Raw genomic sequence first — 27,156 nt, forward strand, 5'->3', positions numbered from 1 at the left:
AATGCAGCTGGAACGCAGCTCTGCGTGTGCATGGAGCTGCATTTTCACCTGCTGGACATCACTACCTGACAAGTTTAACTGTCTTAAGAACATTGCACAGGCCTCATTGACAGTATTTGGCTCTACATATCTGTGTGAGCAGATTTTCTCTCACATGAGTGTCCTCAGGTAGCCGTCTGAATGCTGGACACTCAGGGACCTGTATCTCTGAGTGGGAGACCAGAGATCCCATTAACATGTGTATCCCTGTATTTTTTCTTATCATTGTTGTGATGAGACCATAAATAGCATTTGCATTGTTTTGCTTGCTTTGCCAGCATCTGTGAACAAATATAGTTCTATAAAGTTGTTCATTATAGTGTGTAACTGTTGATATAGAGCGTTATTAAATTTATTTGTTAATGCAATGGTTGATATGGCACACTGACTTCCGAGGAAATTTTAGATGGCACTCATCATCAGGAAGGTTGCCGACCCCTGTGTTAAAGTGACTGGAGTCTATGATTCAGACGTGGGTCACTTTTTCATTTATGTTCTTCACTCAGTCACACCCACACACAACAAGGACAGAGACGCAGTACTACTGCAACATTTTGCACTACGGGTGATTTAACATAGCAAGTAACATATAATGCTTGAGGTCAGTTTTGTTAACTTGGTGGCTCAATTTTGACAGTGACCGAGATATAGAGAGGCTACCTTCCAGATGTAGCTGTGGGACACATCCACACACTGCAGCTTACGAAGTCTGACCCTGAGCAGCCGCTCACCTGTCTGAATTAAGTACACAATGTCAGTTATTGTCGTTAGCTCCTCACTGAGCCTGCTTGCCTCCTTGTCAGGGGACAAATAATTATAACTAATGAAGTTACAGCAGTCGTGCCCTTGCACAAACCCACTCTCTCTCCCTCTCTATGGAAATATTCAAAGATGGGTTCTGCTGCTTTCTGATGCTGCAGTTTGTACTCAGGAGAAATACTTCAACAAACAGCTGGAAGCAACAAACTAACTTCAGCTCCTATAATCATCTTCTTCTAGCTCAGTCAGTAGTGATGAGTCTCATTAATGTCACAGACTTGTTTCTCGTGGGATCTTCCTCGAAGTAACAACTTTAATCATTTCAAATTTTAATAGATGTCATACTGTGATGCAAAATGTGTTATGGAGTGATTTTGGAGAAGCATGTGCCTGTCTACTAAAACGTAACAAAGGTTTTTATTGACCAGAGTTAGCTCTGGAAAAAGTCTGATGTTAAGATTTTCCTCCTGGTTGCAGGAGGAAAAAAGTGTGCTGAACATACAGTACTGTGCAAAAGTCTTGAGCCATTGTTGTTTCTTTATAGTATAGTTATAGCCATATTTTCTTGCACTTTTTAAAGTCCTGAGCAATGATCTTTTCTTTGGACACCTTTTTCACCCATTTCCAGTCCAGTCCTGGCAACTGGCCATTTTCACAGGGTCTTTTTGTTTTGTTTGTTCTGTAAGCCAATTAACTCTAACCTATTAATGTCACGATCCTGGGTCCTTTTGACCCAGCGTTTTGTGTTTTCTACTAGTGTCATTTTGGTTCTGTTCTTCCTCCGGTTTAGTGTTGTTCTGTTCTGCCGTCTACCCTTGTGTTAAGTCCGCGTTTGCTAGTCTGTGTCTTTGTGTGTATGTGTTTCCTGTTTTATTGTGACGGTCTGTGCCTTATGTCAGTGTGTCCTGTTTACGTTCCTCCACCTCGTCAGCTGTGATGTCTTCCAGGTGTGTTCCCCTCCTGTTTCCCTTCCCCTGATTCCTGGCGTGTGTATTTATAGTGTGTGTTACCTCGTCCTCGTCGCTGGTTCGTCTGTGTTGTTTCCCCTCGTTCTCCCTGCGTCTCGCCATGTGTGATTTCCCCGGACCTCCCTGCATCTGTGTTTCTGGTTTGTTTTGTTAGTTTCACCCAGTTTAGGTTTTTCAGTTCTCGTTCACCTGCCTTTGTTGTTTGTACCCACGCGTGTAATAAAGACTCACCTGCACCAGAGCTGCCGCCTTTTGGGTCCTCTTTATAAACTCCACACGCCCGCCACACTGGGCGTGACAGCACGAACCAGCCACCATGGACCCTGCGGCATTCAATCCATCCGAGGAGCTCCAAGATGACATCGCTTATAATGTGGAGATTCTCCTCGGGAAGTGGCTGGAGAACCCTCCGTATGAGCTTCGCCGTGCTGTTGAAAGCCGGCTTCAACGGCTCTTTTCTGGCCTGCCATGGCTTTTGGGATCTCTTCCTCCGACCATGCAGGCTTTTCTCCGGCGCACACCTCACCTTCTCTCAGCCACCCCTGCCTCGCTGCCCGACTTGTCGGAGGTGAACTTGCCCGGCCCGTCGGAGCCATCTGCGGGGAGAAAACGCCGATCGCGCCGCCGGCGCGCCACCCCACAGCCGGACGTTCGGACTTCTAATTCGCCGGCTGTGGTGAGTGAGGACTCTTTTCCGTTTTCGGACTGTTTGACTGTTCATTCTGGGGCTGTGTTCTGTGCAGCAGATAATGATAGGAACAGCTTATCGCCTGCTCTGCAGGTCTCAGCTCAGTTAGCTGCCCCGCAGCCATTCTCAGCTCAGTTAGCTGCCCCGCAGCCATTCTCGGCTCAGTTAGCTGCCCCGCAGCCATTCTCAGCTCAGTTAGCAGCCTCGCAGCCATTCTCAGCTCAGTTAGCAGCCTCGCAGCCATTCTCAGCTCAGTTAGCTGCCTCGCAGCCATTCTCAGCTCTGTCTCCAGTGCCACGCTCTGCTCAGTCTCCAGTGCCACACTCTGCTCAGTCTCCAGTGCCTCACTTAGCTGCTCAGTCTCCAGTGCCTCACTTAGCTGCTCAGTCTCCAGTGCCTCACTTAGCTGCTCAGTCTCCAGTGCCTCACTTAGCTGCTCAGTCTCCAGTGCCTCACTTAGCTGCTCAGTCTCCAGTGCCTCACTTAGCTGCTCAGTCTCCAGTGCCTCACTTAGCTGCCCAGCCTCCAGTAGCTCACTTAGCTGCCCAGCCTCCAGTAGCTCACTTAGCTGCCCAGCCTCCAGTAGCTCACTTAGCTGCTCAGCCTCCAGCAGCTCCTTAGCTGCTCAGTCTCCAGTGCTCCCGTTTCACCGCCAGCCCAGGCCCCTGTGCCGCCTGTAGCTCAGGCCCCTGTGCCGCCTGTAGCTCAGGCCCTGTGCCGCCTGTAGCTCAGGCCCCTGTGCCGCCTGTAGCTCAGGCCCCTGTGCCGCCTGTAGCTCAGGCCCTGTGTCGCCTGTAGCTCAGGTCCCCAGTGTCCGCCTGTAGCTCAGTGCCCCAGTGTCCCCCGTAGCTTCAGTGTCCCCAGTGTCCCCCGTAGCTCCAGTGTCCCCAGTGTCCCCCGTAGCTCCAGTGTCCCCAGTGTCCCCCGTAGCTCCAGTGTCCCCAGTGTCCCCCGTAGCTCCAGTGTCCCCCCCCCAGCTCAGTGTCCCCCCGCAGCTCCAGTGTCCCCAGTGTCCCCCGTAGCTCCAGTGTCCCCCCCCAGTGTCCCCCGTAGCTCCAGTGTCCCCCCAGTGTCCCCGTAGCTCCAGTGTCCCCCAGCTCCAGTGTCCCCCGCAGCTCCAGTGTCCCCCAGCTCCAGTGTCCCCCCGCAGCTCCAGTGTCCCCATGAGCTCCAGTGTCCCCGCAGCTCCAGTGTCCCCCGCAGCTCCAGTGTCCCCGCAGCTCCAGTGTCCCCGCAGCTCCAGTGTCCCCCGCAGCTCCAGTGTCCCCGCAGCTCCAGTGTCCCCCGCAGCTCCAGTGTCCCCCGCAGCTCCAGTGTCCCCCGCAGCTCCAGTGTCCCCCGCAGCTCCAGTGTCCCCCGCAGCTCCAGTGTCCCCCGCAGCTCCAGTGTCCCCCGCAGCTCCAGTGTCCCCCGCAGCTCCGTCGCTCATTCCGTCACCAGTCTCACACACTCACTTCATGCAGGGAGAAGGTCTAAGTTCCTCCCAGGGAGATTCCTGCGCTTTAGCTGCTTCAAGCGAAGTAATGCACTCCAGGGCCTCCCCAGAAGCTAGGTTTCACCCCCCAGCTGTTTCTGGACCCCTGAAGATTAAGCAGCTCTCAGAGAACTCCTCCGTGTCAGTGTTGCCTGGGCAAAACCAGTGCTCGGTGCATTGCCGGTCACCTCTGTGTCAGCTAGTGGCCTCCTTGACCGCTGGCTCAGTCATGGCTTCCGCTGGAGGGTCCGAGGGACCGCTCCGGCCTTCGTTTCCTGTCGTCGCTGGAGGGTCCAAGGGACCGCTCCGCCTTGCTTCCTGTCGTCGCTGGAGGGTCCAAGGACCGCTCCGCCTTTGCTTCCTGTCGTCGCTGGAGGGTCGTCGCTGGAGGGTCCAAGGGATCCGTCCGGCCTTTGTCTCCTGTCGTCGCTGGAGGGTCCAAGGGACCGCTCCGGCCTTTGCTTCCTGTCGTCGCTGGAGGGTCCAAGGGACCGCTCCGGCCTTTGCTTCCTGTCGTCGCTGGAGGGTCCAAGGGATCCGTCCGGCCTTTGCCTCCTGTCGTCGCTGGAGGGTCCAAGGGATCCGTCCAGCCTGCAGCGCCTCCGTCTCCGGCTTCCACGCCGCCGCCAGCTGCAGCGCCTCCGTCTCCGGCTTCCACGCCGCCGCCAGCTGCAGCGCCTCCGTCTCCGGCTTCCACGCCGCCGCCAGCTGCAGCGCCTCCACCAGCTGCAGCGCCTCCGTCTCCGGCTTCCACGCCGCCGCCAGCTGCAGCGCCGCCGTCTCCGGCTTCCACGCCGCCGCCAGCTGCAGCGCCGCCGCCAGCTGCAGCGCCTCCGCCTCCGGCTTCCACGCCGCCGCCAGCTGCAGCGCCGCCGCCAGCTGCAGCGCCCCGCCTCCGGCTTCACGCCGCCGCCAGCCAGCTGCGCCGCCAGCTGCAGCGCCTCCGCCTCCGGCTTCCACGCCGCCGCCAGCTGCAGCGCCTCCGCCTCCGGCTTCCACGCCGCCGCCAGCTGCAGCGCCTCCGCCTCCGGCTTCCACGCCGCCGCCAGCTGCAGCGCCTCCGTCTCCGGCTTCCACGCCGCCGCCAGCTGCAGCGCCTCCGTCTCCGGCTTCCACACCAGCTGCCGCCTCTTCATTCACGCCAGCTGCAGCGCCTCCGTCTCTGGCTTCCACACCAGCTGCCGCCTCTTCATTCACGCCAGCTGCAGCGCCTCCGTCTCCGGCTTCCACGCCGCCGCCAGCTGCAGCTTCACCATCCACGCCAGCGGCAGCCTCACCATCTACGCCGCCAGCTGCAGCGCGCGCCGCTCCGGCTTCCACGCCGCCGCCGCCGCCTGCAGCGCTTCCGTCTCTGGCTTCCACACCAGCTGCCGCCTCTTCATTCACGCCAGCTGCAGCGCCTCCGTCTCCGGCTTCCACGCCGCCGCCAGCTGCAGCTTCACCATCCACGCCAGCGCAGCCTCACCATCTACGCCGCCAGCTGCAGCGCCGCCGCCTCCGGCTTCCACGCCGCCGCCTGCAGCGCCGCCGCCTCCGGCTTCCACGCCGCCGCCTGCAGCGCTTCCGTCTCTGGCTTCCATGCCAGCTGCCGCCTCTTCATTCACGCCAGCTGCAGCCTCTCACCATCACGCCGCCAGCTGCAGTGCCTTCGTCTCCGGCTTCCTCGCCGTCACCACCTGCGGCCTCTTCGTCTCCGGCTTCCTCGCCGTCACCTGCGGCCTCTTCGTCTCCGGCTTCCTCGCCGTCACCTGCGGCCTCTTCGTCTCCGGCTTCCTCGCCGTCACCTGCGGCCTCTTCGTCTCCGGCTTCCTCGCCGTCACCTGCGGCCTCTTCGTCTCCGGCTTCCTCGCCGTCACCTGCGGCCTCATCGTCTCCGGCTTCCTCGCCGTCACCTGCGGCCTCATCGTCTCCGGCTTCCTCGCCGTCACCTGCGGCCTCATCGTCTCCGGCTTCCTCGCCGTCACCTGCGGCCTCATCGTCTCCGGCTTCCACGCCGTCACCTGCGGCCTCATCAGCGTCGCCTGGTCCAGCCTCCGAGTCTTCGGCGTCGCCTGGTCCTATCCCGTCGGGGTCTGCTGCTGACTGGCCACTTTCCAGGCCACTGGCCAGGCGACATCGCCGTCGTGGGCGGCCCCCGGACCGCCTTCGCCTGAGTCGCCGCCGCTGCCGTCCTCACGGCCGGCCCCCTGAACTGTGCCCACGTCGGCGTCGCTGCCGTCCACACGGCCGGCCTCCTGAACTGTTTCCTGGGCTCGGTGCTGTCGGCCCCTGGCCGACCCCCTGAACTGCTTCCACGTGGCCGCCGCTGCCTTCCGCACGGCCGGCCCCCTGAACTGCTTCCACGTGGCCGCCGCTGCCTTCCGCACGGCCGGCCCCCTGAACTGCTTCCACGTGGCCGCCGCTGCCTTCCGCACGGCCGGCCCCCTGAACTGTCTGGGCTCCGGTGCGGTCGGCCCCCTGGCCGTCCCCCTGAACTGTGCCCACGTCGGCACCGCTGCCGTCCTCACGGCCGGCCCCCTGAACTGTCCGGGCTCCTGGGTTGTCGGCCCCCGGGCCGGCCCCCTGACCTGGGTCCACATCGCCACCGTGGCCTTCCGCACGGTTGGCCCCCGGAACTGTTTGGACTCCTGTGCGGTCGGCCCCTGGCGGCCCCTGAACTTTTCTGTTTTAGACTCTGTTTCCTTGGGCTCCAGTGTGTTTCTTTTGTTGTTTTTTGGTGCTGGCTCGTGTTTTGCTTTTGGTTTTTTTGTCCCTCTTGTGCTCCTGTTTTGGTTTTGCCTCGAGCCCTCCGTCCTGGACCCCCACCGCCCGCCCTGGTCGGGTTGTTTGTTGTGGTGTTTTTTTTTTTCTCTCTGGCTGTTTTGTTTCCTTGTTGGGCTGTCTGGGGCCAGCCTTTGACGGGGGTACTGTCACGATCCTGGGTCCTTTTGACCCAGCGTTTTGTGTTTTCTACTAGTGTCATTTTGGTTCTGTTCTTCCTCCGGTTTAGTGTTGTTCTGTTCTGCCGTCTACCCTTGTGTTAAGTCGCGTTTGCTAGTCTGTGTCTTTGTGTGTATGTGTTTCCTGTTTTATTGTGACGGTCTGTGCCTTATGTCAGTGTGTCCTGTTTACGTTCCTCCACCCTCGTCAGCTGTGATGTCTTCCAGGTGTGTTCCCCTCCTGTTTCCCTTCCCTGATTCCTGGCGTGTGTATTTATAGTGTGTGTTACCTCGTCCTCGTCGCTGGTTCGTCTGTGTTGTTTCCCTCGTTCTCCCTGCGTCTCGCCATGTGTGATTTCCCGGACCTCCCTGCATCTGTGTTTCTGGTTTGTTTTGTTAGTTTCACCCAGTTTAGGTTTTTCAGTTCTCGTTCACCTGCCTTTGTTGTTTGTACCCACGCGTGTAATAAAGACTCACCTGCACCAGAGCTGCCGCCTTTTGGGTCCTCTTTATAAACTCCACACGCCCGCCACACTGGGCGTGACAATTAATCATTCAAACATAAAACAGCTTGTTAATGTAACATTAACAAGCGGTTAGCTCGTTAACGCGTTAACAAGCTAACGGGTTGATGCTGTGCAGCCCCACGCACAGGATGATCCGCGCTAACTCGCTAACGGAGATTTGCCATTTTAACGAGATCAACGCTGACAGCACTAATAAAAATGCATTTTAAATTGTATCTCTAGTCACTTTGTTGCTAGCAGTATGTCACAAAAGCACATACTTTGTTCTAATTTCTTTAGGTGAAGCTATAAATATGCCAAAGATAACAGTTTGACAAGCATAAAATAGTATTTTTGCACCAAAAGGGTGCCTACCTGCCGGTGGTACATACTGTGCAGGGGCTTGTCCTTCCATATAAAATTATTTTTACCTCTTTTTGGTTAAATCATTTGTATTGATTTGACTTGACTTGTTCTAGTTCCAGCTCCAAGTAAATAAAGCCAATTCATTGTAGCGTTTTTAATCTAATCCTCACTTTTTGGCCTTATATCTTTAAGGAGTATCGCATGTTCAGTGTGTTTATTTCCAGAAAAGCCTCCGTCCTCTATGATACTTTCCAACAGCAAACCGCTATGCGTGCACAAACACATTCACACCCACTAAAGTGAATACATAATTGCAGCGGAGCTCTTCTGTAATGTACTCTCATGTCTCAATGGACATCTCCTTGTCAGGGTTTATAAAGTGGAATCTTCATCCTCGGTAAGTGGTTTGTTGTTGTCGCATGTCAGGTCTCTTGTGGAATGTCAATCGTACACATGTGAAAAGTCTTCGCTCTAATTTCTCATTTCCTCAGTTTTCAAAATATCTAAATATAACCACACTAGTGACAAGCATTTTTTTTTTTTAGATTCCTGCTGTTTGTAATCACAGTGCAACACCAGCCTCCATTTTCACTCTGGAAACGCTGTTTCGCACACATGCACAGCACTGACAATAAAAGTTGCCAGTTATGACATGAGCTTCTTTTTTCTTCTTTTGCAGAGTGAGTTCATTAAGAGTCTTCGAGCCACTGCCAAGAGGAGTAAATGAATCTAAAATGAATCAGTTTATGCAGACTCATTACTCGCAATATTTATCTTGACCCATGCATTTCTCTCAGAAACAATATTCATGAGTTATTTGGGCAGTATACCAGCATCACCCCGTACTCATTACTGTGAGAGGAATTAGGGGGCAAACAGGCAATAACAGTAAACACACTAATTAGATTAAACTGTTTAGTTTCACTCAGAGTGGAAACGCCGCTCTGCAAGGATTACTCTTCATCTTTATCTTTACAGAGGCCACTTTGTTCGGCACGCTTCGCAGTCTTTTTAGCTCAGTTTAAATCATCCTCACCGGGGCTGAAGCTGGCATGAGTCGAGCTTCAAGGAATTTGCATTTCTATCTTCTCTTGTTTCCTGCTGCATTAAGTAGACAATCATGGATGAACTGACAGCGAGTGCCAGACTGACGAAAAAAAATGGACCACCGTGGAAGGAGAAGCAAAAAACAAGAGTGCTCAGTATAAATGGGAACTCCTGGTACTCTAAAAATGCTTATATTTATACATGCATTCTAACTTAATTAAAGTTCACTCATGCATTTACGTTTTTGTCCAATTTGTCTTTTGAGCTAAACGGTTTACAATTTTTTTCTTTTGCAGTACTACATGCTGATGAATTTAATTTGATTAAGAGCCAGTTTTCAGAGCAGTGCGTCATGTACATCAATTAAAACAAGTACAGCTAAGCCAAAAAGATTCTGTTACAGCATCAGTCAAAAATGAGCTGCGTTGTTGTTGCAATTTGCAAACAATCCCAGCCAAGCAACTTGAACTAATCTAGAGGTGTGGCACACAAAGGAAAAAATGCTTGGAGATACTGCACTGTTTAAGCCACATTAATCAGTAGTTTTGGTATTGGAAAGTTAGTCCCTGCCTCTCTTATGGGTAGTATTACTTATTGGTTGGTCAGGCATTGGATCCATTTGGGGAGGACGTGTAACCACAAGCAAAATTAGGTTGCTGTTGGACTCCAGAGATTTAGGACTCCTACTATTCATCTTTCCATAAGGTTAGGACATGGTGGAAATGGTACAAGAATACAAATACCCAAGAGATCACTTTAATAAGAAAGTAGATAGTCCACGTACTCTGGATACATGAAGGTTAATTCCCCACTTACCATGCAGAGCAGTCTTTATCGTTCAAGCTCAGGTCCTCGACCAAAGCATGAGGGTCCTGCACCCTTCGTAGGACAGCAATCTTCTGGACAGAGATCTCAGATGTCGAGCCACTTGCCGAGGTTGGGGGTCGCTGCCCTGAGTGTTCAGAGTACCATGGGGACCACTGTTGCCTTTACCTTCTCTAGCTCCTCTCTCAGCCCTTGATACTTCTCAAGCTTCTCATGTTCCTTCTTCTTGATTCTTCTATCACTTGGTATAGTTACATCACTCACTACTCTGTTTGTCCACCACTACTATCCAGCTGCTTAGCAATCACTAGTTTGTATGTGTATCTGGAAGTCCCACAGGATCTTAGATTGGTCATTCTCCACCACGCTAGGGGGCGTCTCCCATTTTGATCTCGGGACTTCCAGGCCATACTGGGCACAGATGTTGCTGTATACGATGCCAGCCACTTGGTTATGGCGTTCCATGTATCCCCTGCCTGCTAGCATCTTGCACCCTGCTGTTATGTGCTGGATTGTCTCAGGGGCATCTTTACACAGCTTGCACAGACAGACCCCAGCCTCTATGGACCTTGTGCTAGGAGCTTGTTCCTGTGCTGCCGTGATTAGTGCCTCTATGCTGTCTTTCAGTCCAGCCGCTGATAATATTTATCGATATCAGCTGCTACTTCCATGCATTTCTTCCATGATGGCTCCCCTTCTTACTCCTCTCTGTCCTCTGGTTTCTGCTGCCTGAAGTATTCACTAAGCACACAATCACTCATGGCCTATCTTCCTAATGTACACATGGACCTATTGTTTTATGTTGGATATTGGTTCTGACACTCACCAGTCTTCGGCCTCCTTCCTTCCGCTTAGCGTACAGTCTCAGGATGGTGGACTTGGAATAAAACCCTCCATGCATGGTCAGGTGCTTCCTTGTCTTGATGTCAGTGGGTCCATCTCCTCCTTTGGCCACCCTATCATCCCAGCAGGGTATCTAACCTCCAGCAGGGCATAGGTGTAAATTGTCCTAATCTTGTTCTACCCATTCAACAGACTCTTCAGGCATTCCCTTACACCCTGTCGGTATTTGGTGGTTGCAGCTTTCCCAGCGGCCTCTTCATGGTTACCATTTGCCTGTGGGATTCCCGGGTACTTAGCTATCCTCAATCTCTGCAGTGCTGCTTTCTGGTAGTACAATCCTCTCAGTTCTGAGAGAAGAGTGTTAATCACAGGGTCTAAGGTCAATGTAAAAATGTAGTTTCCTGTTTTGGTTTAGGAAGTAAATATTGTTTTATTTAAAAATTACTAAGTGGCTCTCAAATACAGTCCTGAATTATCTAGATCCATGCAAGCGTTCCACCTACTGTCATTTCCACCAAGAATAACCCATGTTGGGATGCACTGAGAGATATAATCTAACTTTAGTTAGCAGTTCATGCATCTGAAAGAATGAATCTAAGGCACTCCTGCAGCAGCCTTGCCTCTTAGAAACTGTCCCACTTGGCTAATTTTCTATTAATTTCTAGATTCCCATCAGGGGTCGGCTCCGTTTTTTTCTGGTTCTGTTAGTACAACAAGAATTGCTGGATATGACTCATAGGCGAGGGTGCACATTAGAAAGGAGGAAAAGAGAGCTAGCATGTGAATGATGGTGAAGTGAGTCACCGGGAGAATTTAAAGTTGATTTACTGATGGTTTCATGGTCGTCGCATTCTGACGGCCCAATAACAAGCGCTCGCAGCCTCCATTTCCACCTCCGCACAATCCTTTACAACCCTCATTAAACCCAACTCAAACATAACTGTCAGACAACAAAGAGAGGACATAAAAAGAATATCATAACGTCTCTCCTTTGTTGTTTTCTTGGAAGTGTGTTTCAGATGACGCTGTGTTTTTTTTTAACCATCATTGATTGTTGTGAAGTGCAAAAAGGTGCTAGCAGGGGATTTATAGTGTGCCGTTTGGGACACTCGTTTGACGAATGTCTGCCTCAGAAGTTAAAAGTAATTACACTCAAGAAAAGATTTTTCACCCTCAATAAACATGAAGCAATAATTTTGACTAAAATGCAACTGACATATATAAAAGCAATGGTTTATTTATTCATGCAGCTAATCTTTAAGGAAAATGTGCTTGTTATAAACTGAATGTATATTAATCAAGTAATTTTCATCTAACCAATTTCCATTAAATTCAACATTTTACACTGTACTCATGTAACAAACTTACGGGAGAAAATTTATTGTAATTAAACTAGTTAAAGTCAGTATTTTGATACCTGATGCTTTCACGTAACCAGGCTTGAATGGAAAACTTGAGTCTAAGTAATTTTTATAAGATAACTGCACAGATATATCTGCTAAAAATGTTGTTTCCTTTTTATTTTTCCATGGTTTTAGTTACTTCACTGCAATATTCATGTCATTATTGGCTAGGTCCTTTGGAATGTTTATAAAGGGTGATGGGTCAAGTCAGCTTTATTTATATAGTTCAATATGTCAGATCGCATGCTTGCCTCAAGGGGCTGCACCTGAAGCTCCACCCACTTGATTATTCAAATTAAAATAAATGTTTTGGTTGCAAGGGACAGCCAATCAGAAGAGAGCTTACAGGGAATGGAACTAAACGGCATGGTTACTGAGGGACACCAAGACCTATTGCAAGATACAAAGGGATTCTTTTGGACAACTAATCATGCAAAGCTATCACAGACAAAGATGAAGACGTATGGAACTGGAGGTTAAAATGAGCAACTCTGGATTCTTTTCCCTTCAACTTAAGAACAACAACCCATAATGACAAACTAAAACCATGTTTGTAGAGAGTTTTACAAATCATATCAGGATGCAAATAGATACCAGCACCTCTCTGTAGACCTCTGTTATTAAACTGTGTTGAGACATAGAGCATAAAAATCACTTTTAAAGTTTTATGTGTTCCCAGGAGAACCCTGACTTTTGATTGAAGTGAAATTTTATTAGTTTTATCTACTTAACTTTCAATTTCTAACACATTAAGTTGTCATTACTCTAAAGTACCTTTTACACACTGATGCTAAAACATATTTAAAAATCAAACATGTAATAACAGGTCTATAAAATAAAATGAAAGAAATACCATGAAGTTTATGAAAACGATGAGAAGCATATTTGGAACAGACTTCACTTCTATCACATTATGCTGAGCCAGAATCCCAGATACAGCCATGGGTTCATTTCTCTTTGAAATACTCACAGGAGAAATGGTTGCAGCCATAAACCAACCAAGGACGACTGAAAATAAACTGTACAATGAGTTTAGCGTTAACCTTCAGACTGCAATATGATCCATATGTGAAACATGGGGAAAAAACAACAACATCATTGCACTGCATTTCCACTACATTGCGTTAAAGTGATGTAAGTCATCTCGACAGCCTGTTTAATGGCGGCCATATCAACCCATTACTTTTTTTTGGCTCTCCTTTCCTCCACCTGTCTGTGGGAGCTGCCACTCACTGTGATTTCTCGCCAATGGTAAGCTGCACACAACAAATCACCTGATTTTTCACATTAAGAATCCCTTTTTTATGTCTCCCCAGCCTTTTGTCAAAGAAATAAAAGTCTGTCTCTCCAAATTGTTCTGTTACATAACACACCAGATTGCGTGGAAGTGGGCCACAGTTCTGTTTGCAGTTTTGTTTTGCCATCGTCTGGTGGATTTCAAGTGGCGGCTCACCACCGAGAGCCGACGGGCCCGTAGCCGCGTACTGGGAGCACGCGATGCTTTTAATGACAAAATGGGAGCAAAGAGGTGAAGGTGCTTAGATGTAATACCTAATATCATGCCTTTAATACTCTCACACACGCATAAATAAACACAACATTCTGAGCTGAGTGGTATATGGGCTAATCCCCTAGCTTTTAATACTGTAAAGAGAGAAGTAAAAGTACTATGATAATGCTGCTTGGGAATGCTATTAAGCAGGAGAAAGGAGGGGGAGAAGCTGGCCTGGGATGGAGGCATGATATATGGAAGAGGAAAAGGAGGGTAACTCACCCATCTGTATCCTGGAAGTTGACATTCACTTTCTTTGCAGACCCGAGGAGCTCTGAAAGACAAATAAAAGGGAGCATGAGTGGATTTTTGCAGCCCACAAATATGATAGCAATAGCCCCATCAGTACCTTGTTATGAGCAATATTTAACGTTTATGATTGCAACAATATCGTACTCTAGAGGAAGGGTAAGGTTTATTCATTCCTCAAGCCAGCTGAAACAGCATTTTCCACTTTTCCCCTCACTCATTTCCACCGAACGGAAGCCAAGATCTCATTATGAGTCACGCTGCCGTCACATTTCCTCGCCCGCTGTTTGCATGAAAGAATGCCATTACTTCGACTCCAGCCCCCCCGCGGTGATGGCACCGTACGTGTCTGTCATTCTAAATATTTACGTCATTCAGAGCATGCTCGCTCATGTGTGTGAATTTAGGTAATATGACAATGCACTTAGATTCAAAACCCACAAAAAAGATGTGAAAATGTTTTCCAAATCAAGTCACACAATAGTTATTAAAATGATTTTTCCCAGCTTATTGGGAATATATACTTTTACTCTTTGGTCTGTGTGATGTCCAGAAGGGCAGATGTCTTAATATCACCCACTAAACACTGGAGGTCAGCTAGACATGCAGATTTCATCAATATTGGGTCCATGACCAATTCTGGAAATCTGTATGACATCCAAACTAGGTCCACAATTCAGACGTCCAACCACGACCTACCTTGGATGCCAATATGATGTTCAACCTTTGAACTTTGGACTGGGTCATTTGTTTTGGACGTCACATGAACATCTATGACAGGTGCGGGAAATTTACATCACTAATAAATGTTTAGTTTTTTTAATTTACCAACATCAACATTGTTGTTATCAACATGATACATATGAGTACATATTATTTTTAAACAAACATGATTTATTATGTGTTAGGCTCCCGTGGGATTTTTGTGTTATGTTATATTTTCCTGTTTTAACTGGTTTATGTATTTCAATTAATCAACTTTGCTTGTAACCAGGTTAAAACTGCCACTCATTAAAATGTGTTTAAATATTAGAAAAGATGTAAAATAAAAATGGTTAAAGTGTTTCCTTTTAAAATGGGTACAATGTGTTTAATACATTTTAAAGAGCATTTGCATTATATATGGTTCATTTTTCCAAGTATCCTGTTTTATTGTGAAGAGCTTTGGAAGAGGAAGTGAATGTGGCTGTGACAGAAGTTGCGACGGAAAGTAGTGAATGTATGAACTGGACTATCTGCTCGACAGGCTTTGTTGATATCACCTTAGAGAAGTCTGCTTGTCACTCTGCAGACATCCTTCACATGTAACTGTTTATCATGTTTCCAGAGGGTGGAGGACATGTTGGAACCACGAGACTACAGAGCCGAGAGAAGCAGTATAAAAACGACGTCTTAAATGTGTAAGACGTCCACGACAACTCCTCCAGGGGACCAAAATTGGACGCCCAAAAATGACATATAAATGACATATACAGACAGCTTCATTGTAAGTACAGAAGCCCCGCCCACCTGCTTTCAAACCCTCTGTATATAACGGGCAGCCAATCAGAAGAAAGATGCCTTTAAGAGAGGATGGCCTTAAGGCAACTGTTGTTGTGATTTGGCGCTATATAAATAAAATTGAATTGAGTTGAATTGAAAATGAGAGAAGCCAAAACAGCTTGTTTCAGACAGAGGATGAACTAACAGGCTCCCAAGTCCCACTATAAAACTAATAAGGATTCATGCAAAGCTACTCTCATAGAGTCCAAAAATAAAAATGAGGAGTTGGAAATCAGTATAACTGGATGTTATGTTCAGTATGAGATGCAGGTTCTGGGCCTCTGACCTTTTTTACATTGCAACACACCACATTTGAATCCACACGGTGTAGCTGCAATATGGACTGTGCATTAAATCTGTGCAGGAGATAACCAAGCACGACTTGGAAAAGTGTGCAGCATAGACTGGAATGTCAATTCATGAGCAGAGACCTCTCCTGCTCATGGCATATAAAGTACAGATAATACTGAGGATATGAACTATACAGCATGGAACCAGGCTCGGTTATGATTTATTAGAATTATGTTCAGGGTTTTACTATAAAAGTACAAACTGAAGCTATGATGCTATGCTAGAATTCTTTCTAGTGAAAAGGTTTTAAATGTACACTGGCTGTCTTTGCTGCCCCAGACTGAGAAAGAGAAAGCTTGAAATAAAATAATAAAATCAAATTTTTAATAGAGTTTTGCCTCCCTAATGAGCGGAACAATCCTCATGTTGCAGAGACAATGAGGGAGTACCTTAAACTTGCATTATTTTTAAGGGCCAGCAGGGGGCGACTCCTCGGCTGGCAAAAAGTCTTGATATGGTGTGAACTTTGTGGGCTCACTCACTGGTTTCAAGCCATACTGAACAAACCACTGAGTTCATTTTGTGTATTTTTGTCACAATCACAGTCAAGTCAAAAAAGGGGAAAATAAGGAAATGCTTGGAGGCTTAAAACCTGACAGTCACAAGTTGTTAGCCAAAGAACACGCAGTTCCTCTCAGCCGGTTAGTCCATCGCACACTCATCACATCTGGTTTCAAAAAACCAACGTGGAATTGGTGAAAACACACAACATGAGGCTTCCCGACAGGAGTTATCTAACCAACTATTGTGGCGATGGCACTGTGGCTACGTCCAGATTTAGGTCAAGTTCATTGTAAACGCACACAGATACACAATTGCTGGCTTGAAATAACAGATGCAGATCCATGCATACTGTGGTGCGTTGTGGCTTGTGGCTCAGCTGCAGGGGTGGAACACATGCACACGCATGCACACAGACAAGTTTAATACTGCACTAAATCTACAAGCACAACTGCTACTTTCAACCTCATTATTTTTCATTTTCTGCCCTTTGTTTTTGTCTCTTATTAGCTGATGGTGCAGAACTGAGGCACAGCAAGGATGAGCTTGCAGTCTCCCTTCTTTCTCTCTCACATTTTTGCTCCATCCACAAACACACACGCACACTCCCTCTAGGGTGCAGGAAACAGGACAGTCCCTCTATTGTAGGGGAGACAGCTCCCAGCACCACTGGGAGAGGAACATTGATTTCCTAACAGGCTATTTCTGGCCACTTAAATGCAGGAATTCACTTTTTTCTTAATACAGGAGCTTTCAAAGGCACAATGTACATCCTGTGTGTTGTGTGTGTGTGTGTGTGTGGACAATAAAACCTGATATATTTCCGCTAACTTACATAAATACTAAAGTGTGGGGAGGTTATGATAAAAGGAAGAAAAGTTCAAAGAGGCCAGAAAAAACAAATAAAGCTCACTTTTTTGAATTTTCCTGATAAACACTGAACAATCACTGGCTTCTCCCCATAAAAGAACAAAACACATACACACAGCAGTCTTTTCCATGTGTTCAGCAGCCCTCAACCAAGCTCCTTTAACCCCATGACATGGCTACCAGCTATCATCTATGACCCTGAGCCAACAGAAAAAAACTCAAATGAAACCAGGTAAAATTCCCCTTTTTATGTAAGTCTTTGAGACAGACCAAAGTTATAGGAAAACGCCATCTGGATATGTCTTGATGCACGCTCAGTCATCCAGGTAAGGAAATCCCAAAAGGTTAGGTAACCGAATTTGCCACATTTTTCACTGGATAAAGAGGAAGACTATGAAACAGAAACACACAAAAAGTAACTCTTGGAATTGTTACCAGGCATGTCATACGAGAATGTCATAGTTAGATGAACATGCTAACATGCTAGGGGTTTTGGAAAGGTTGAAAAAAAGGCACCACCAAACTCTCAATGCTTGTACTGCCACATGTCTACTGCTTTAACTCATGGATCACGATTTACAGGACTATTAACCAAAAATAGAAGAAATCAAAAGAGCAGTTTTTCTTCAACATGCATGCAAAAAAACGAAAAAAGAATAAATGTGTTTTTCCATTTACATCTAAACAAATTGGTTAGTACGTTGAGCAGCAGCAGCAAAACTGTGAGTGAACTGAGGCCTTTTGTGTCCAGAATTTGGGCTGAAAATTTGTCATAATGAATATTGGGGAAAAAAAGCTAACTGAAAACAACATTAAAGATCTCCAACAGTATTCAGGAAAGTGAGAATGAAAAATAAGTGGGTTCAGTGGAGTCTACTCATAGCGACACATGATGAGGCATTAATAATTCAGCATTTTTATTGTCAGACTACATAAAGGGGATGGCTAGTAATAGGACTTCTGCAACATGCAATATTATAGTTCAGTCAGGACTACTGTAGTCAAACAGTTCTGGGAAAGGAGTAGAAACATCCGAGCACCAAACAGAGCAGGTACCAAGGACAAACGATATGACTAAGACAAAAAGGTGGGTTGCAAAGTGGCTTGCAGATGTGCTTGCAGGAAGGCTAAAGCTCTTTAGAGAGAACCATATACAGATTTTCCAAATGTGAAACCACATGTAAAAACTGTTACGACAACTACTACTGTCCATGCCTAGTCTGTGTGTGTGTGTATAATGTGAAGTCACCCAGCCGAAAACAGCTCAGGACTCCACATTCACAGAGCTACCATTATATAAGATGGACCAACTCTCTGTCATACTTGCAGTGCTGAATACTGCTATTCTAACAAAGCCGCTGGCATCTTAGAGGTTCGAATATAGTGTTCTTTTGAGAGACCAGTCTCACTTTCAAAAGATCATACTTGGAAACTTTGTCGGGATCTTTGGTGTCATATAAGGGCCGATACCAATATTTGGTGATTTAAAAATCCAATATATCGCCCACTGTGTTGTTTTCTTTCAGACACACGACTCTAATGTTTTATGTGTATCTCTTTAAGATAAGATAAGATAAGATAAGATAAGATAAGATAAGACTTTATTGATCCCACGACGGGGAAATTTTTGCGTTACCTCAGCTCAGGTACAGATATTAGAAGGAAAATACAAAAAATACAAATAAGTACAAACAATGAAAAATAAGTAAGATAATACACTATATACAACGGTAACATACACAGTATGTGATTATGGATATGGTTGTGGAAATATGCAAGACATAAACTATATAGCTTAACATAACTATTGTACCACTACTATTCCTATGTACTATGTACTATTCCTATGTATAGACATGTACACACACATATGTACACACTAACTATACATATGTATACATATACATACATAGATACCTTTGCTATGCCTACTGACACACATGAATTCAAACAAGCCTTATTAATAAGAACGAACCACAAAATCATCAGTTTTCCTTCTCAGCAAGAGGTGTTTCCTGTATTTTACCAACCAAGACCTGCCTGAGGGGAAGACTGCACCTGCAGTGTAAACCTTAATGGAATATTAAAGAATACAGCACCATAGAAAATCGCTGCTCACCAGCTGATTCAATTCTGAGCTTATTCTAGCTTCAGAGGCAAAACTTCTCTGAAACTGCTGGAGGCTGAAAAACTGTGAACTACAATCTGTTATTGCAAAGTCAATTAAAAAGGCCCCAAAAGAGAAAAGAAATAAAATACATCTCATATAAAGAAGCAGGTTTAAGAACGGTAAACTGTTTGTTTGTACTTGGATTGTTTAAGCTATTTGTAAGCAAACTGTGGGACTAACCAGCCTGTGTGAGAGAGACTGTGGAGATACCAATTTGAAAAAAGTTAAGCTAACGCTCAAGTGCCAAAAACTGCAATTCCTGGAGTGACCACTGGAGGCTGGCTTCAAAAAATGAGTCAGTTGGCTCCCATGTTTAGATGCCCAAATTTATAGCAATAAAATTACACTGATAGTCTAATGCAAACAACTATTTATGTCTCTATGGAGAGTTTCCCATCTCGTAACAACTGTACAGTGGGTTTCATTTAAATACTACTAGGGTACAGCTTGTCGCTCACTTCCAATAACTCAGGCTCATTGTTGTTTTTTCCTGTTTAGGGTATTTTAATATAATTATATGCCTTAATTTGTGGTACACAGCATCTACGAAGTTTTTGCTTCACTCTTTTTGAGTAAAATTGTAGCATTTAATTAGTCTTTTACCTAAAACTTGTTAGCATCTTTCCATTGCACCAGATAGGTCATCGTTAAAGGTTGCTAACCAAGCATGCTGGCATTAGCTGACAACGTACCACTCTGCCCTGTCGTCCACATGTGCTCGTCTCTGGCTCCAAAAGCCAAAGGAAACAGTAATATTAGGGATTATGTGGTCCACAGACCTATGGAGTTCACATCCATCATTTATATACACCCTATGGGATGAACTCAAAGTTAATTTAAAAGCCTTCTACCTCCCCTCTGCAATCCTTCTCAGGTCCTGATGTTAACTGTGGGCTGCTTCCCTTTAGCAGGCTCATGTAAAGGTGAAAGGTCAATGAGAGCTGAAAGGCACTGTGGCTCCTTTAAGTTATACATGCCGGAGAGAAGGTGCATGCTCAAAAAGGTTAGATTTATTCATATGCCTAATATTAAACACAGTTGGTGTAGCTAAAAGAAGAGGCTGTTGTTCTTAGGGAGGATTATTCTCAGTCTGCTGATCCTCTGTTTTCTTGCCTGTGGCAAAAAGGGACCGATGCTATCATCATGGGAAAGGAGAAGCAAACCGTGTCACTGCTTTTCTCTTTATGTGTTCACTTATGTAATATCTATCCTGGGAAAGACTGTGCCTAGTGTACAGATTACTTTTAGGCAATGTCATTTATTGTTCTATTACATTAAATAGTTGTTTGCTAAAGAAAAGGAAGCTTCACTTGCTCTGCTAACTAGTTGTCTTTAGCTCTTTGTTTCTTCTCTCTCTGCATATTTCTGTCACCTTCCCGTTTCTCTCCCTGGCAATGAGGATGGAAAACAGTCGTTCTGTCTCTGAGAGCGGACCTGTTGTCTTGGCCCAGATCGATCTGTCCCACTCTGACTGCTTCCTTCACCTTTTCATCCCTCTTTCCTGCTTTCTTCTCTCACATTCTTCCCCACAGGCTCACCAGTGAGAAAGGTAACAGCACTTCTCTGCTGTGTCAGTGAATCACTTTTCCTCTCTCCATTTTTCAATTGCAGCATGTAAATTACACTGGCAGATGTTGGAGCGGGGTATGCCTTCATGCATTATGAAGTTCTTTCTTAAACATTTACCCAGAAAAATCAAATCAGGAGCGTTTTATAATTATCTTTTCATGTCAGAGTAACTTCCCCTAACTTGTTTAAATGCTACATTTAACCCATGAAATGTCCCTTATCTGACCTTTGAACTATTTTGTTCCTACTATTTGCAGGCATGTGTTTATGCACAGCTTTCTAAAGGTCCCACCACAGCATGAGCACTGGGCCTGTTGTAGATTCATTGCTGTGCTGCGTGGCCCAGTTTCAGCCAAGCTTCAGCTGTCAGACAGACAGCCTCACATCTGACTCTAGAATACTTTGGTATACAGAGGAGTTCCTGGTCAACTCAACAGCTGGAAGATGCCCAGGTCCTATGGCTGCATTAGAAGCTCAAATCATCACCCCTCTGTCTTGACAATGCTGTGTTCGGTTTTTGCCAAAGGTAGTGCTGTGCCTCATAGCTAAACATCTCTACTTCAGTCTCATCTATCCAAATGACATCATTCTGGAAGTCTTGTGATTTGTTCAGATGCACCTTTGCAAACTTAAGTCGTGCTGCTATGTTCTTTTTAGAGAGTAAAGACTTTTCTCCTGGCCACCCTTCCAAATAAGCCATACTTGTTCAGTCTTCTTCTAATTGTACTGTCATGACCTTTAACATTTAACATGCTAACTGAAGCCTGTAGAGCAGGGATGTCAAACTCATTTTACATTGTGGCCCATATACAGATTAGTTTGATCTTAACTAGGCCGGATGGGTAAAAAAAATACATGAGTTCATGTATAGTTCATTCTCCAGACTGTCCTGTAATTATAAAATGTTCAGTTTTTGTTTATTTAAGAGAAAACATATATGTTGGTATTTTTTTAACTTGCTCTGAGCTTTGCACGGCCTGACTTTGGGGGGATTTTGCAACAGCAATAAATGACAGTAATTATATTTGCCACAATGTACACAAAAACCATAAAAAGTTTATGTCTTGTGAAACTCCATCGTTGACATTTTAAGTTAACACTGTTTTTCTTAGTGGTACGAGTGATGCATTGTTGTGTAGTGATGAGGGGCTGATATATTTTTTATGTCATTATGTGGAGATGCAAAGGTCCTTGCACACGTTTATGTTCATATATTTACGGCTCTTTCTACAAAGTTTTTTTTCTGCAGACTTTTAAGTGCTATGATTGGATCTGTCTTATCTGAATGTTCCTTTGAGGTCGTGATTAACTTATCCTCTTGGATTTATATGTCCACAGGCTTTTAATCAAATTTCCTAATGCAGCTGTTCATCTTTTCGGACTGATAATGAAAGCAAGTCATTTTGTCTGTCTAAGCTTATTGCAGCCTGTGGGAAGGATATAGAGTCCTACTGATATCAGATTCTGGTACCAATATTTGCAACATGTTCTCACTCCCAAAGCATAATATTTGACGCAGGGTGACAAATCGTCAACATATTACTCTTTCGGGCACCCAACACGTCCCTAAATGACAAGATCAGAAAAATGAGGAAACATGAGAACCGTTTGGAATGAATCCACACATGTTCGTTCATTTTACTTAATTCGCTTTGGAAAACACTATTTAACGTCATTAAAGTGCTGGTTAAGGTTAGGAGTAAGGTTAGGGTTAGGGCTGGAATACATGGCTGGAAAGTGTATTTCCCCGGGACCGTCATTCTACTGCATTTCATCCATAACCCGGAGCGTAGCATAAGAATAAGGTCACCTTTCGCGTTCCTCAGGAACTCCGCGGGACGTGACAAATCGTCGGGATGTTACGCCTCGGGAGTGAGAACAGGCTGATATTTGGTGATTTAAAAATGTGATATTCCAATATAATGGCCATTATTTTTTTTTTTTTTTTTTGCTTTCACTTTCTTCCTGCTAAAAGGGAGTTTAGCCTTCTCACTCTCGCCAGGTTCTTGCTCAAGGGTTAATATTATTGTAGGGTCTTTACCTACAATATAAAACACCTTGAGGTAACTGTTGTTGTGATTTGGCACCATATAAATCAAACTGAACTGAATGATCAAACAGCCTATTTTAAATGTTGATAATAACAGATCGGCAAAAAGCTGATAATATCGGTCTGGCGATGAATTAGTTAACTTCAACTTCAGGGTTGGGGGAACTCCAGGCCTCGAGGGCCGGTGTCCTGCAGGTTTTAGATGTGTCCTTGAGCCAACACAGCTGATTTAAATGAACAAATTACCTCCTCAACATGTCTTGAAGTTCTCCAGACGTCTGGTAATGAACTAATCATTTGATTCAGGTGTGTTGACCCAGGGTGACATCTAAAACCTGCAGGACACCGGCCCTCGAGGCCTGGAGTTCCCCACCCCTGCTCTACTTGAATCGCTAATTGAGATGGTGGGAGCTAAATGGTAAACAGACTGGTTCTTATAGTGCTTTTCTACTATACGTATAGACTGTATTATCTGACACGCTGGCCATCTTTAATATGAGCGTCCACCTTTATAATAGGAACTAGCATAATAGAAACCCTGGAAATTCAACAAGATATAGAAGGATGTTCATTTATGTCTTTTGTGTGCTGCCTGAATCTTTGCTTTTCTTTGAAGCAAGCTCTCTGCGGCCTCCTGCTCCATTTCCTGACATCATAAAAGGGCATGGCCACCCCCATGTCATCAAATAAGGATGGAAGCTTTGTACACGGCATCATATAAGGACAGAGAGGGTAAAAGTGGGATCCCTGCCAACATCATCCTCTGCCTGCCAGATGTACACACAGTAAATCAGCCAACACCCACACACACACACACAGTTCTGCATCATGAACGTATACACATGCAGTGAGAGGCAGCTTTGCTTCCAAAACAGATTTACAGACATTACAGTGATTTGTGAACAACAGCAAAACACTGACTCCTCAATATATAACATTTAGCAATAATAATTTACCCTGTAGATATTTCTCTGTGCGTGTGTGTGTGTGTGTGCGTGTTACAACACTGCAGGAGCTGTTTGATCCTCATTGACCCTCTTTCTTTCCTCCCTCCTTATCAACACTTCCTGGTTGGAATTTCCTGAGCAGGTATCGTGCACACACACACACACACACACACAGACACGCACACCATCTGCTCTCAGTTCACACACAAACACACACACGCTCAACACACACACACTTCTAAATTCAAGCATGTGGATGTGAAAATGCACATATACCCATACACAAAATATTGACATTTTATTTTGCATTCCTCATTTCCCTGTATGATTCAAATGTTTACCATCATAAATAAAGCCAACCGCTGAGCCGACATGCTGGCCAGCGATGTGTTAAACTCTGGCTGCAGCTGTCAAACACTGTATTTTCAATGTTCATAACACATGCAGTGATACTCAAAAGTGGGCTGATAGATCAAATGTGCAGCGCTGCAGGAACTCAGTGTTCTGCCAAAGAGCAGGTCCAGCCAGTGATGGCGTAACGGCGGGAATTGGAGGTAACTTTGGTGTTAGCTCCACATCTGTTACTGTTTCCATCCAAGTAACCAACGCTTAGATGGAAACAAGTCACACTGCCCAAAACAAAGAGCTGGGTGGAAGTGCATGACTTAGGATTGCTAATAAGACATATTTTGATTATTTGACTTGTCTTTCTCCATCAAACAGTTTAATTAAAATTCAAAGCTTCATGTTTCCTTCCTCTATTAAGTTTTTACCCCCAAAATCTTCTACTGCTGCTGTTTCACAATAAAAGGATTCAACTGTGCTTTTAATGTGAAGCACTCAAATTTTACCAAGACTGACTTTTTCTGAATTGTGACTTTAAAATTACTGTGTTATTCTTACGTTTAAGGTGGAACACGTCAGTTTTTACGCCTCCATGTCACACAACCATAGAGTGTTTATTAAAGATAGACAAAATATAACCCACTGGTTGCCATCTTGGTGTTTTGAAATCACAGGGGCCTTCTTCTTCCCCCTTACAGCTGCCAAGTACTTATTCAAAAGGGGGCATCTTATTCTTAGCATTCCCTTTCTAATATTGTAGGGACTAAACCTTTCAAAATAAAGTGCTTTGATGCAACTGTTGCATTGTTGACATTGCATTTAAAGCATAGCCTGCTTTGTCATCCTCTTTGATTCCCATATACCCATGTTTTGTTTAGCAGGACTTGAAGCTACTAAAAGACTATGATTTCATCAAGAAACTGTTAAGTGACTGAGAGTCATTTTCTACTGATTTCAGGGCCTTTTTCAATCCAAGGGAGCTGCTCCCTGTTGGCTATTAAAAAGAATACATTTCTGCACTGGCTTAAGTTTTTAGAGCCAGAGGCTACTTCCATATTTTATTTACAGCCTGTGCACAGACTACAGACCAAGTTAAAGGAACTGACTTCTTAAGTCCATCTCTGATAGAGGCTGCCTTGAAGCCCCTACCTATACTCCAGGCAGTCGGTGGCAGGTGCACCTCCACCCAGAGGGTTTTTATCTGAATTTAAATGAGCTGAAGTGTGTTTTAAACACTAGGAATAGATGCTGGCATATTTTGAAGTCATATGTCTTGCTTTCACACAGAGGCTATAACATTCAATGAATTGTGCTAATGGTAAATGGTAAATGGACTGATTCTTATATAGCACTTTTCTACTCTCCCGGAGTACTCAAAGCGCTCTATACAACACGCCACATTCACCCAGTCGCACCCATTCTCACAAGCACTACCTCTATACTGAGTGCTTTCTAACTACACTCACACACAATCATACTCCGATGGCTGTATCGGAGAGCAACTTGGGGTTAGTATCTTGCCCAAGGACACTTGGCATGCAGACTGGAGGAGCCTGGGATCGAACCTCCAACCTTCCGATCAGTAGGTGAACTCTATCAGTAGGTCAACTCTATCAACAATTTTAGCAAGTCTAAAGCACTTAAGTAAAGCAATCACCCAAATAGTTACGCATTTTATGCTGTATCTTTTCATTAGTGTTATTATATATGTGCTTCAAACGCACACACACACACACACACACACACACACACACACACACACACACACACAAAGCCACACTAAATCACTTTACAATTTTGTTGCCTGCCGCAGCAGAACTCTGGGAAAATACTGATTTCACGATGTTGCTGCAACCCCTCATCCTGCAGCCTAACTCTGTTCTATCCTCTCATACACACACACACACACACACACACACACACTCAACCAGGGAGCTCTGGGTTGCATGGAGGCGGTTGCTAGGTAACAAGCATCCTCTGGCTCCTCCTACACATGGAGAAGTGTGCTGTACACACACACCCCAAAACACAAGGATTCAGACTCACATGCACCCACACAAACACACACACACTCACAGTAAAAATCATGATATAATGAGAGCGGTGACAGTGTGACATCCTTATTTCCACATGAACTGTGTAAAACAGCATCTGCTTCTTCCGCAGAGGATCGAACAATTGAGACACATACTCTTCTATTCAGAAATTCAGCTGACACCTGAATCCAGATCAGTTGAGCTCAGCTCTTCAGTTCATTACCACGTTTTTACACTCATTAATTACCGTATCAGCGATAGACTTTCTCTCCTCGCCTTCAACCCGTACTTGAGGCTGGTAGCGAGCGCACTGCCTGTGCATTTAAATAACTCTCTAACAGCCCGATCCTCATTTTCAGGGGAGCCTCGTGCAAATCAAAGCAAAGCAACGCAAAGGGGAGCGCTAAGTCATTAAAACAGAAGGCGGTGCAATTATAATCACAGACATGCAAGCAAAACACAAACACATTAACTCATAGAAATGACACACCAGGGATAAACAGCAGTGTTCACGCTACAAATGAGTGATTCTAATTTAAGTTTTTGTTGTGTGTTATTTCAGTCAAACTCTGCTAAATCAAACCGGCCATAACTGTGGGTGTAATAAAAAAGAAAACGTCAAACAAAGCAGTGAAAAATTTAATCGGTTTTGTAATATGAAGCGGGAGTTCTAGAAACACAACACAATTAAAAGTCATTTGTAGTGCATGAGCACTGTGTATTCCCCAGTTGGTTGGTAAGATATGGCTGGTTGTTGCCAGATTAAATCAGTTGCAGAGACACCAGAAACCTCCTTGTGATCACTCTGGTTGATAGCAGGTTGCCTTGGTTACCCACAGTTTCCATGGAAGACGCCAATTTGTCTCCAAACACTTGCCTACTACTGGCAGAGCGAGGGAAAAAGAGCAACACAAATGGAAGTTTTGCCTTACTGCCACCGATACATGAAAAGGAACAACTTTTACACTGAAGGCTAACGATCTCTGTTTTCTGTTTCCATAGCTAACAGTTACCATGGCAGCAGGCAGCCTGCTACCAACCAAAGCAGTCACGTAGACCTCAGTTTCACCTAGCAGCCTCCAGCCGGTAACTGTGGCATCACTGCTAATGTGGAAATCAAACATTTAAAATTGCTCAT

The 27,156-nt window shown here is 45.5% G+C and overlaps 1 protein-coding gene across 4 annotated transcripts in view; it reads right to left on the reverse strand.

The window, feature by feature from the left end:
* The window catches only part of caskin1 (CASK interacting protein 1), a 114,446-nt gene that overhangs the window by 43,602 nt on the left and 43,688 nt on the right, over positions 1-27,156 (reverse strand). For all 4 annotated transcript variants that reach the window (XM_039611170.1, XM_039611171.1, XM_039611169.1 and 1 more), the window contains exon 2: positions 13,611-13,662. In XM_039611170.1, the coding sequence (XP_039467104.1) occupies positions 13,611-13,662 (52 nt within the window). The remainder of the gene's footprint in view (positions 1-13,610; positions 13,663-27,156) is intronic.

The sequence above is a fragment of the Oreochromis aureus genome, linkage group 4 (assembly GCF_013358895.1).
Source record: "Oreochromis aureus strain Israel breed Guangdong linkage group 4, ZZ_aureus, whole genome shotgun sequence".
NCBI classification, from domain to species: Eukaryota; Metazoa; Chordata; class Actinopteri; order Cichliformes; family Cichlidae; genus Oreochromis; species Oreochromis aureus.